At 34.0% G+C, this 13636-nt stretch overlaps 1 protein-coding gene across 1 annotated transcript; it reads right to left on the bottom strand.

Moving 5' to 3' along the window:
* Positions 1-907: 907 nt before the first annotated feature.
* Positions 908-11834, bottom strand: LOC106059262 (nuclear inhibitor of protein phosphatase 1-like). The gene is made up of 7 exons (XM_056030804.1): positions 11707-11834; positions 9895-9955; positions 9458-9611; positions 7893-8107; positions 5235-5373; positions 3499-3563; positions 908-1679 (listed from the first exon to the last, which is right to left on the bottom strand). Exons 1-7 carry the CDS (start codon positions 11745-11747, stop codon positions 1347-1349), a joined length of 1008 nt encoding a protein of 335 aa, XP_055886779.1. The 5' UTR covers positions 11748-11834; the 3' UTR covers positions 908-1346.
* Between the last annotated feature and the right edge of the window lie 1802 nt (positions 11835-13636).

Raw genomic sequence — 13636 nt, 5'->3', positions numbered from 1 at the left:
TTTAGTTATGAGAAAGAAAGGTGTGAAACTCTTTTTCATGAATAAAATTGGATTATATGTTTGTGTATAGTAGTGTATAACACGCATTAAGAAAAAAGGGTTGGCTTTAGAAGAGCAATAGTAGCCATTACACTTTTTTTCAAAGACATTTAAAGTACCCCTACGTTAATGAAATAGAATTTTAAACTGTGCTTTTAAAGAGATCTAAAATAGCAGTTCAGAATGAGTTAGTTAGAAATCTGTAAGTAGACCATATAATGAAAATCTAAATACAAGTTCTGTATTGTAAAAAGAACAACTCATTTACATTTTTTGTTTTTGGTTTAATATGATTGATGGCAATGAATATATTAATAATGAACTAAACATTTTAAAAAATCATGGAGTAAAATAAAATCTAACATTAACAACTCAGTTCATCCAGCCCTTAGTAAGAAAAGATTAAAATCTAATTTACAAGCCGAAATTTTAGAAGTCAATATTTTACACAAACGAACATAGCTTGAAAAAAAAATTGCAAAAATAAAAAAAAGAAGGTTCAAAGTTCAATAAAATTGTCCACTATTCAAAGCCTTGTTTTAAAAGTTTGAGGACGTGGAAAAAATTTTTTAGTACATCTCATGCTTCACTACAGTCAAGAAGAACATTAAGACCTATCTGTTCCAAACTTGAGTTTGTCAGTTTTACCCTCATGGTTGTTTGTTATGTTATCAAAGTGCCCTGAGACTACATTATGATTGTTAATAGCTCTGTATTAATTTAAAGTATTAAAAATAAATAAATTCCTAATTGAAGGCTGATAATGAAAGCCTCGCTTTTGGCTTCATGGAGTCCAAGAGAAGTGGATCAGAAGACCCAGAAAGGGAGAAGTGTTCAGTCCTCTTTTGTCAAACAATAAATCAGCCCTAAACCAACCTGGTAGCAGGACCACATCTGCTGGATATGAACACTAATGGGTCTTGAAATTTTGATAATGGTGAGCTTATCTTTGTTATTTAGGACCACATTTTCCGGACAGCATGAGCACCTTTAGCTGGAAAAACATGTGTGGTTTCACATCTTTGGTTTCAAATCTTGTTAATGCTTCAATTTGATTAAATTTAGCCCAAGGAGCTGCTTTCTATAATATATGCAACAATCCATACAGTTATTCATTTATTCTCTTCTAACATGTATGATGTTCAAAAGTGAACCCAGTCAAATCTGTGCAACAGTGATTCAATGGACTATGAATCTCACAATAAAAACCTAAGGAGTTTCTGTACAATGATTTAAACATTCAACAAAACATATTTCATTACAGTACACTGTAAACATTCTCAAAAACGTGCACACAAACAGACCAATCACACCAGTAGATTGTGCGTAGGTTTCTTCCCAGGCCACGCCTCCTTGGCATATTTCTTCTTTTTGGGTTCTTTTGGACCTTGTTCTTCCACACTGGCCACAGGGATTGCTGCTGGCTGGACTGTGGGTTGAACAGGTGCAAAAAAGTCCACATCAGGGGCGAGATTAGGAACTGGCAGACCAAGTTTTGCTGCAATGCTGAGTGGGTTGGCCAACATAGAGCCAGGGCCTGCTGTGGGGAGATCCCCATAGAGACTGTGACTGTTGTGCTGGTTCTTGTTTGTTTGTAGATGTAAACCAGAGTTGACAACACTGAGGTCCAGTTTACCTCGCTGAAGAAAATAAAATACAGTTATGGTCAGAGTTAAAGTTACATATAAATGACAAGTCTAATAAATGATAAAATAAATGATAGAAATGGGCAATAATAATAAAAAAAAAACATCAATTTAAAAGACAGCAATGAAAAAGGAATATGAAGATTAAAATAAGAGATTTTGTTTTTTCTGTGCTGATGTTGGTTTACATCACTTCTGCTAGAAATGCTTCACCTTGACTAAATAAAAAAAAAAAAAGAAACACAGCTGAAGAAGTCTTCGAGAACCACATGGCATGGCTAAGAGCAAAACTTGTGGCCCTTTAGACCCTCCTACAGACACAATGTATGATTGTCCACTTGCTGCCTGTGGCAGGCTGACATAAATATATCAGAGTAAGCATAACCCATTTCAAAAGGAACAACAAATAATCATTAACACATGAACAAGAACCACAAACTTCCTTCTCATAGTGATCCTTGTTTAATAACTGAAGCACCTTGCACTGGCTAAGAATGTCAACATCCTCAGAGCCAACATAGCACCCACCAAAGCCAAACAATCAACAAACTTATTGCTGACTAGACCACAATGAGCAGGGATTCACTGTATCAGAACACACTAAATGTCATTTCACTGTCTAGCCACTCCACTCACACCACTAAGACTAAGTAACATGCTCAAGTGGCTGTAAGTTGAAGGGAACATTTGTGATGTAGGCAACATTAACATCACTGCCTGGAAAGTCCTTAACTTATGCAAAATTAAGAACAGCAAGTGAGTATGGTCAAGCAGCATCTTTCTTTCATAGAAAGAATTGATATATATTGGAACTGACATCTTTTTAATACTAGTATCTTTAACTGATTTGCCACTGTCTTTTAACACTAGTGTCTAGAGCTGATTTGCCACAATCTAAAGAAATAATGCAATCTATTGTAATTTGACACTGCAAGAAGTTTCTTTGTGCCCATGAAATAAGTTCCTTTCCTCTAGGTACATATTTTACACATTTTTCAATCAGTTGGTGTTATCCTTTCTGTTAAAAGTTTCAGGTGTACCTTATTTTGTTATCTAAAGTATTTCTCCCAAAACAAGAAGATTATTACATCCTACACCTACCCATGTATTAACCTAGTTAGGCATGTTGATTAGAGACAAACTAAGTCTCCTCCATGCCCTAGCAAGAAAGAGCAATTTTATGAACTTGTACAATGGAATAAGCAATGAGCCTTGAACTTGGCCTCTTTCTGAGAATTTGATTACATCATGTTTTTGTATTTCTATTATGCTTTAAAACTTTCTATGTTTCATGGCTATTTTTTTTTTTACAGTCTTCTGGAATGTCACTAGTTTGGTGATTTTACTGATAGTGTTTAGTTTTATGTTCTTGTTTGCTAATATTTCTTTTTATGAACATTAATGTTTTAACTTGATTTCAAAGGTATTGGGTTTTTAGTCTTTATTATAAGTATTTGTTTTGTTTTGTAGCTACTCTTTAATAATTTGCATTGGATGGGTGGAAAGCTTCAATTTGATTTTCATTTCTGCAATTCATGTAACAATGAGTATGTCAGCCCAAATCTACAGGATGACAGCAAATACAGGAGTGAAACTCTGGATAACAGTGACAACAGCCTGACAGGCATATCCAATCATCACATAGTCATCTCATAATTTCTGTGTGAATTTGATGTTACACTCATGTCTATGCTCTACATTTATATATAGGCCAAGGATACAGACCCCAATTTTCTTTTTTTCTTTTTGTTTTTGTTACCAGTGTGAAAAAGTAATTAAGAATTTGTTAAAAAGAAAAACAAAAACTACCAACCTTTGAAGGTATGACTGTTGTTTGAACAAGATTTCTAAAGCGACCAATGGAAGGATCTATATCTTCTGCACAGATAAAAAATAAAAAATAACAAACTAGTTGAAAAAATGTGCAGTTAGAAAAACTATATTATTACTAAACAATTATTTGTTAAACATAGTTATTTGTAATGTAGTCTTGCCAGCGTATGCCCATCACAAAGTGAAGGCCCCTTTGATGGAAGTGTTCAGGAAGCTTTGGGTAGAGCACCCAGGTCTGAAAGCCATACAAAAGAGTGGTGAGAACCACTGCTTTATAAACATTGATTTTTGTTGCCAGGTGCAGAGACCTATGTTCTGATGGAGGCTGGTGTGGACAGTATAGAAGCACTAATTACCATTTGACAGCTGCATTGGGTTGGACACTTATCCTGCATGGGAGACGACTGCATGTCAAAAGTGATTTTCTTTGGCGTGCTTTAAGGAGGATGCTGTAATAGAGGTGCATCTCATAAGCGCTATAAAGATCAACTTAAGTGCCATTTCACCCTCACTGGCATAGAGGAAAGTAGCTGGCAGCAGATGGCCTATGAAATAGACAGAGTTGGAGAGCTCTCACAAAGACTGCAGGACAAACATTTTGAGACTCAAAAAAAGACATTATTGAAAACAGGCGCAGAAGATGGAAAGAAAACTTAAATAGACTGCCAGCGAATGACGGCTTTGTCTGCATGAGATGCTGGAAAATATGCAGGTCACAACTGGGTCTGCATTGTCATGTGAATCACTGTACCAATCCTTATCTTCAGAATCGAAGACATTTGCCATTATTTGTTAAAGAAAATAGATAATAGTTACAATGAAAATTCAAAATATAGACTCAAGTGTTTTTAGTTAAAGAATAATATAAGAAAAAAATTATTGCAAATAGAAGTTAACTCTATCTCTACGTAATTATTTTCCGCGCTCAGAAGGAATTATTCATTTTTTCCATTTGTATTTCACTAGCCTGTTAGGGTTAAACTTCAATAACATTTTTCTTTTAATCAGACAATGTTATAATTGGAAGAGATAAATGCATGCCCTTTTTATAGAACACAAATTAAAATTTATGAACCCAAAAATTAAATTAATTTAATGGGGTCAAATAAAAGATGGTATCATCAATCAGAAGAGAAAAAGTTAAAATGGAAGTTTTCAATGCACTTTACAAGCTGCCTGCAATGAGAACAGGATAATGTGACTAATTATCAAATGACATATTAACTTGCTCATGATAAGGTGGAGCCTCAAATCCAAATAGTATTTTTAGTACCTTAACATATACAGTACACATAAAGAGAGCCCTAACATTTGTAAATCAGGCAAACTAAAACAAAGGAGGCTTGTAGAAAATTGTTAATAAAAAATGTGTTAAGTTTGTTCATTTATAGCTTAAACTTTGTACAATCTCGTCACATTTTCTTCCCTACAGACAGTCATTGAAAATCATCAACTAAATAGTTTTATTTTTAGAAAAAAATTGAATTGGAAATTTATGAGCAAATAAAATATTTTTGATAAATGTTTATGACAAAAATTATTTTTATTTTTTATTGTTAAATCTGGCATAAATTCTTTTGAAGTATAGCTTTTGTCAATGCAAGCAAGCTAAATATTAAATCAATGGATTTCTATATAAATGGTGCATAAAATTAATATACACATTCATACACACATGATAAAACACACATAAGTTTTGAAAATAGAAGAAATTACCTGGGTTGATAATCTCTTCTTCATCTGCAAAGTTAACATGGTAAGTCTTGTGTTTGCGCTTGAGTGGGTTTGGAACATCAGGCATATCTGCCACAGATATAACTCGCCTGTTGTGTGCTGTGTTGAATTCTGTGAGATTCTGTGTCAGAAACAAAAAATCTTTAAATAAAATGTGGAGCAATTTGTTGTATAAGTCCTGATATATACAGATAGATACAGGATACACAATCAAATCTGAAATGATTCAGTAATGAACAGGAAATATTGATTTTAATCACACAAGGTGTCTTGACCTAGCCTTCCTGTGATGGAGGCTACCCATGCACAGTGCAAGATGGGCCATTATCTCATTGCTTAGTAATTTGCATGGTTCAGGCCAAATGTTGACTCATGGTGCCCCCATTGCAGGAAGAGAGAAAGAGGAAACTGTGTCTCATATTCTGTTAACTGTCACCTTCGATGAAGTCCAGTAGGGAATCGGCGCTGGAGGCGCCATTATCCTGTTGATGGTTAGAAAGGCTTTTATCCAACCACCAGGCCTGGACATGGGGTTCTTCACCCCTGTCCTGTCTGAGGGCACCCAACGGTAGGCGGCCATATTGGTTGACTGACTGGTAAAACCGGGCCGTGCCGTGTACACAGCGCGCCGTAACCGGTCCTGGCCCACTCACTATAAGTGGCCGGGAACAGCGCTAACTGCGGGGAGCTTGTCTCATATTCCTATACTGTAACCGCCACTAGTTAACTGTCACCAGACTTGCCGAAATCTGTCTCGACAGTTGGGGAAGGTACAGGCTCTTGACTTGTATGGAAATGTGCACTGTGCATCACCGCAAGATTTTAGTCCAAGGCTTTTGTAAGAGAGGATTTGGGCTTTGCAAGCTCTGAATGGAGTTAAACGATGAGTTTATGTAGTACTAGAAATGGAATTAAAGCATGATTTTAAGAATTGAAATCAAGTATCAATTTTAAACATTAACTGTGTATAAAAAGAGCATTTTAGAAATTGCAATTTGAAGTAATCAAGCTTAACCATCTAGGTCTAGGTATTTACTAGTTACACGTAGGACGTAATCAATTTCTTTTTTGAAGTAACGTGTGTATTTTACACCTGCTGCTTTGAGAAATATATGAGAACCGACTTTGAAGGGATGTGACACTCTCTGGCCTCTTGAAACTTTAAACCTAGAGGCCTAATAAAGTCATAGAGGCTTTGCCAAAAACATTGTGTTTTTTAGTTAGGCAGTCTGGGATGTTTATATTGTATGTATATGCCCTTAGGCAATGAAAGGTTGGCCCCACTGCCTTAACTCTTTATGCGCAAATTATATTGATAGAAAAAATGGAGTTTTTTTGGGACGAAGAAAAATTTGCAGGGTGGTAGTGTTAGAAGAACTAATCTAACACTTTTATAACTTATTATTTACCGTATTTGATTGTATTTTGAAAGAAAATGAATAGGCTACAAAAGTGTAATAAATAACAAGAAATTGTTTCATAAAATATTTCTTTTACTCTTTTAGGGACCTACTGTTGTGGAGGGACATTAAACAGTATCTGCCATGATCTAAGGATCATTTATGCCAAGTTTTATCATGATTGGTCAAACGAATTTGATTTTTTAATTGGGACATACACACATACAAACACCTTACTTTCTGCATCATATTATAGATCTATATACTAAAAGATTTGGCCTTACAATTGTAAATTTAATCAATAAATATTGAAAAATCACAAACAAACCTAAACACTTAAAATTTGAAAAAAGATTTTAAAATTCACAAAAAAATTGTATTATTTAAATATTTTTGGTCCCATAAAATATAAACTAAAAATGTGGAACTACTAACACAATGTTGTCATTTAAAAAAGACAATGTGTTGGTCCTGCATACAATTTAGAACAAAAATGAAGAACAATTTGCTGAGAGTAATGCCACACTCTCCAGTGCATGCAAAGTTACTCGTTGAGAGTAATGCCACACTGAAAGAGTTATGAAATCACGAACTGGCGAATCCAGTGATTTATGAGCCACAAAGTTATTCTTAAAATGAATGTATTTTGTATCATTTCAGATTTAACAATGCAGAATTTTGTTCTTCTATAAGAAACAAACTGTAATCGCTAAAAGTGTAATGCCAACCGAGAGAGTTAGTGTGATTTTTTAAATTAAATTAAAATAGGCTTACCATTTAGAGAGAGGTAATTGACAACAAAAGAAATTGAATTTATGAGTAGTCCTTCATTTTACTACCTCACTGCAGACTATTTTGGGAATTTAAGTTACGATTAACTCAATTATTAACAATTTTTTAATTTCCTTTTATGGAAATCAAAATTATTATTTTTTTTTTACTATGTCATTGGGTGTTACAGATTTCAAAGTTTCCATTTTCTTAATTTGTATTGGAAGCCATTATAAAAAAATCTAAATCTACAAAAAATCTATTTTAGTGTACATTATATGCTTTCTAATAAATTTATTTTTTAAAAAGTCTACTAGGTTTAGTTGGATGCTTTCAATATATACTTCAATGTACAAGTCGATGTTTACAAACTAATCTCATCTGACAATTACAACATTTGATTTTGTGTTTACAACCAACACATCTTGTCACAAATGTCTAATTTAGGGTTGCATTTGGCTTCACTCACATCTAATTCAGTTTCAGACTCTGGCAAACCTAACAAGTTGCCCTCAGAATCCTCTCTCTTTCCATCTTTCTCATCCATGTTGCTCAGACCCATCTGTGGACGCTCTCGGATGACATAAATGCGAGTTGATGCACCAAAATGTATTTCACTGTCTATGGGAATCTGCTGTGGTTTTTTAGACTCAAGTCGTATGTGGCCAATGTATGTACCATGAGCTGTAAGAGAATTTAAAACATACATTAGATGACTGGTATTGTTATATAAAAAAGATTTAATCACAAGTACAAAAATTTCATATATTATAACTTCACCAAGGTACAATATTTTCCGACAGAAGATTAAGGAAGAGTGCATTATTTTACAGCCTACATATCTTGTAACTCAGACAAAGCAGTTGTCTGCCAGGGGTCTATTTAAGTTCTCCTTTCAACATCTTTTTTCCTCTGCTTTCAGTGATAGAGTTTCTTAGAGGGAGATAAGCATTTTCCATCTATTTCCATACACTGTACATGAAAGGGTTAAAAATTATGGAAAGGTTTGTCCCTATCTGATAGTTCCATGGGAGCAACAAGGAGTGCTAGAATTCATTGGCCATTGCTTGTGAAACTTTTACATTTAAGTAAAATAAAAAATTTTTGCACTCACTAGTCAACTATAGGGGTCAGGAGTGTTGTAAAGTTTAGAAGAGAAAAGAAACCTAAAGACATTCAATTATAACACAACTTTCTTTGCCTACATATATTTACAATATGTTTTGAATCCCAATTTACACAATGAATGCTCATTAAAGTAAGCCCTGTTTATTTATTATTTTTTTTTTGGAAATAATTTTTTATGCATAATTTTTAAGTATTTGATAAGAATAGAAGTATAAGAGTGGCAGCAGGTTTCCCTTGCTGGCTGGGAGAGCACTAAAAGTTTTACCAGTGGGCTCTGTATTCTAAGCTTCAGAAATGTATTTTCCTGGCATCTACCAGACATTTTTTCTCATAGTAAGATGACAGCTGGTAAAAAAAAAAAAAGAGGTAGGAGAGCCAACATTTAAGTGTTTTCTTACAAAATACAACGCAGGTCAAATTAAGTCAGATAAGGGAGACATCAGTGGTTAATATTTTATATGTGGGACATGTTTTGAAAACTTTTTAATAATGTTATTTTATTTGGTTAATATTCAGCATAGGATTAAAAACTACATCTGACGCGTAGGACGTAATCATCTTCTTTTTTGAACTAACGTCTGTATTATATAAGATAAGAAGACATTTTGAAATTACATTTTTTTGTGTGTTTTTGAAAAATAAATTGACTAGCTTCAAGTCTGGTTGAAACTGGTATGAACATATAAATTTAGTGATAAATGTATAAAATATTTGCTCTAATACTAGAGTATTGTTATGTGTAATGCACAATTATTCAACAATTTTCCTCACAGGTAATAAAAATTATTATTATCAACAATTTTAAATAAAGGGTGTCATTTTTGAAAACACTTTTAAAGCTATGTTAGCGTCGAGTGTTTCCCTTTAATGAGATCGACAGAGATCACAACATGGAACCAGACTTACTGCTGCCAAGGTCTATAAGAAACGGTCGCGCAAGGTGCCGATGCCATATCAAAGCAGAATGCACACGTGAGCATGATGAGTGGTCTATTGTAAAGTCACACAGCTGTTTATTGCGGCCAAAGAAGTAACATTTCTTTTCATCAATCATCAATTTCTGAAACCATAAAAACAAAATTTTCAAACAAACATAGCAAGAAGAATCTCAATAAAACATGGCAAGAAGATTCTCAGACAATCATAACATAAAAAAAGATTCTTAATCAATCTTGTCAAACATGGCAAGAAGATTCTCAAACAATCAATCTTTGCAAGAAGATTCTCAAAAACAATCAATCTTGGAAGGAAGATTCTAAAAAATTCAAACATTAAAAAAGAAAAATATAGATCTATGTAACAATGCATAAGAAAATTATCATGAAATTATTGTTGAAACTAACCTGTATCATTTTACCATCTTTAAGAACATCCAAATGCAGACCAGCTGGGGGTTTACCTGCCCTATACACAGAAAGTAATATAGTGCTAACTAAAACAAACTAAATTGATGATACATTAAAAAAGACTCTAGGTTCACGATATTGTTGACAAAAGAAAAAAAATTATAGCATTCATTGTAATTGTACAATGAGGTAGTTCCGAATTCCCCCCCGAGTCACGTGGTTGTGTGTACACAACGCGCACCGTGCTTAGTTTTAGTTAGTTTGTAGTGGGAATCTGAAGCGTTATAAGTCAATATTTAGTAGTTTCAATTTACTCATTAGCGCTAAACTATAATTTGTTAATAACAGGAGAATCTAGAGATACATTTTTTTAATAGTTTCAACTAAAACAAATAGTTAAACCTTTGATAGAAGGTACCGAAGCGTTGGCCTATAATCTGCCATACTGAGATCAAGATTTCTTGATCTACAATGAATGACTACACTTACAGTTCTTAGGATTCGGGTAACCAGTCCTAGAAAAAAAAAGTAACACTTTCATCCCCCCCCCCTTTTTTTTCCTCTCTGCCCAAAATTAAACAAGCTTGAACTTGAGTAGAACACTAAAAGTTGGACAGCAGACCAGTGTGTATTGGTCAGATAGCTCTAGGGCTAGTGTGTAGTCGATATGTCGACTAGTTGTTAGAAAAGATAAAAGGACTTCCATGAGTTTTCCTTGTGCGTAATAGGCTTCAGTTGTTTAGCGAACAAATAACACATCTGATAGTCAAGGATAAATCTAGATCTACTCTTACAGTTACACAAGCCAAATGTGTCTTACCCCGCCCTTTCATTGTTAAATTTGCTCTCTGAGTAATAAAATGGATCTAGATCTGTTTCGTCGACGCATTTGTGAAACTTTAATGTAGGCCTAACATTTTGTGAATTTCTTAAAAATGATAGAACTTTTAATAACATAATAATACATCATGTGTCCAACACAAAAAATAATTCTTAATGTTATCGATGTGCATGATGTATTTGCGATTGGCGGAATATGAAATACATAACGTTAAAAAATAGCCGAAGTTAATGAAAATAACAATCAATGTTTCAACAAATATGCATATTATCCAATATATAGGCCTATAAATATAAATATAAATATATATATATATATATATATATATATATATATATATATATATATATATATATATATATATATATATATATATATATATAAGTGTGTGTGTTTGTGTAGTTTATACCAAGCCTTTTTTTTAATCTTACAAGACACGTTTGTAAAAACATGTTCTTCTGTATGTGAATGTAGATCTATCATCAGCAAAGTGTTGACGCTTGTCATGACTATAAAGGAAATATCATTGATATAATTTAAACCTATCCTTAAACAGTTCTTGGCCCTTTATGAAAACATTCGTATAATTATTTGAACATTCAGGGAGTTCGTTGATGTACTCTGTATATTTTAAAATGTTTGTAAATGTAAAATTTCGTAAAAATAGAGGAGCAACAGCAATGGAAATATAGAAAGAAAAGGCCATTCTCCTCTTTGTTGTCCTACTATCACGTGACTTTGGTTAAAGTAGGTCAGAAATACGAACTACCTCATTGTAAGCCTACTTTTACTTTAATTAAATTTTTTTTGTAGCAAGTGAAGTTTCACTTGACAATAGTTGAAAATGCACATTATGCAGACTAATGCGTATCTTCAAGTACTTATAGATTCTAGATCTTATTTTCACCAAGTTTTTACTTGCATAAAGTGTGCATGAAAAGATTTCTATTGCAAAATAACATTCTTACCATGAAGGAACCTCAAAATTGTTTACCAGTGGGCCCGACATTTTGAAACATGGAGAAGAAACTCTGTTGACAGAATAAATAATTATTATAGTTATTTCCCTTGCACTAACAAAAGTCTACCACAGATTCTGTGATCGTAGACATAGGGTTTAAGCTATCTCTACCGGACTGGTACAAAGAAGTAGGCCGAAAAAAAAAAAGCTAAATGGTAACGTTGCAGTCATTACTATACCAAGATCTTCACGATCTAGATTCTAGCTCTAAACTTTTTTCTAGATAGATCTATGTAGATCTTGAGTAGCCCTAATTAAAAAAAAAAATCACAAAATAACAACAAGCAACCAATAATTTGCTAATTAGTGTTTGAACTATTATATAGGCCTAAAACGTTTTTATTCCAATAATCGAAAGAGCACGTCAAAGACAAGAGTTTTTGTTAGCTCTAGTCTATATCATATGGAATCTCAATTTTATCTAAGGTTCTGGAGTAAACCAAAGAGATGTTAACCGTAATCATTAATTCTTTTTCTAACATGTAAAGGCATGATTTAAAAAACAAAATGCGCATATTTTACCATTTACAACATATTGTGCCAACAGCGCAAAGATCTTTTAAAATTGTTTTTTCAAGGACAAAAATCTGTTTTATTTGCTTTGTAGTTATAAATCCTTCCACAACTTATCCGTTAGTCTGTAGAACCGTTGGGGCAACACATAAGATCGCTTGACCCTCTTTCTCCATTGCTCAGTCTTTTGCCAAGAATTTCTTTCAATGACTGCCCATTCTTTATGTTGTCTTCCCAATGTTCTGTCTGCCTCTTCTTCTTTTTTTCTGGTACTGTTCCCTGAAGGAAGCCTAGGTCTTTGTAAGCCACAAGGATATTGTGAAATGGCCATAGAGTTTTAATTTGCATTATTAGACAGTTGTTAGCAGGTCATCGTTGGCTTCAGTCGTGTGTACCTATTAATCCTGTTTCTAATCTCTTAATTTGTGATGCGGTTTTTGTAAGTGATACCTGGGAACTTTCTGTAGCATCTCAATTATATTGCTAGGATCCTCCTTTCGAGATCTGCAGTCAGCATCCAAGATTCGCATTAGAATGTGGCCGTGACCAGAGAGCGCATCAGTCTGATTTTAGTGTCTAGGGCTATACCTTCGTCTTTCCAGATTGTTTTGAGTTTTGCAAGTGCTGTTGTGGACTGTGCAATTCTGGCCAGTAGTTCAGGTTTGGTTACTTTATCTGATACATTGCAGTAGCTCCGAGGCATTTAAAACTGCTGACACTGAGTGACACTTGTCAGCTTTTCACCTCCAATGTTGATGTCCCTTTTAAAGTCCTTGGCTATCGGTCATATTTTTTTTTTCGCCATTGATTTGCGTACCATATGCTGCAGACGTGTTGTGTATGCGCAACACTAAGTCAGCTAATTCTACTTCTGTCCCTGCCAGACCATTAATGTCGTCTTCAAAGCCCAAGTTATTAATTCTCTTCCTCCAACTCTTTCAGAACTTTCGTAGCCCTCGAGATATTCTTCCATTATCCTTGTTTGTCTGTAAAATGTTTTACATGTTTCGGATTTTTCTTCAGAGTTAAAGATAATCTATATCCTAGTCCAAATCTCCCACAGGACGACGAGAAATGACAGGGTATGAACCCGAGATCGAGTCAAACGAACAACAGCATACCGCACAATCAGGCAGCCATCTTTAAAAGGAAGATATTGAGAAGAGTTGCTGAAAGTAGGCAGCCTTTTCTCACTTCAACTAGGCTTTGAACTAGTCTCCAAAGTCAAAAACCCTCATCAAGTGAAAACGAAATCATTTCGAATGTAAATATTTGAATTGATTGCGATCGTTTTATTTAAATTGGACCTTTGATTCTTACTATCGCACAATTAAGATTATGGAGTCAAAACATTTGAAGGATAG

Source organism: Biomphalaria glabrata, chromosome 5, assembly GCF_947242115.1.
Source record: "Biomphalaria glabrata chromosome 5, xgBioGlab47.1, whole genome shotgun sequence".
Lineage (NCBI taxonomy): Eukaryota > Metazoa > Mollusca > Gastropoda > Planorbidae > Biomphalaria > Biomphalaria glabrata.
This window is presented reverse-complemented; position numbering and strand designations above follow the sequence as displayed.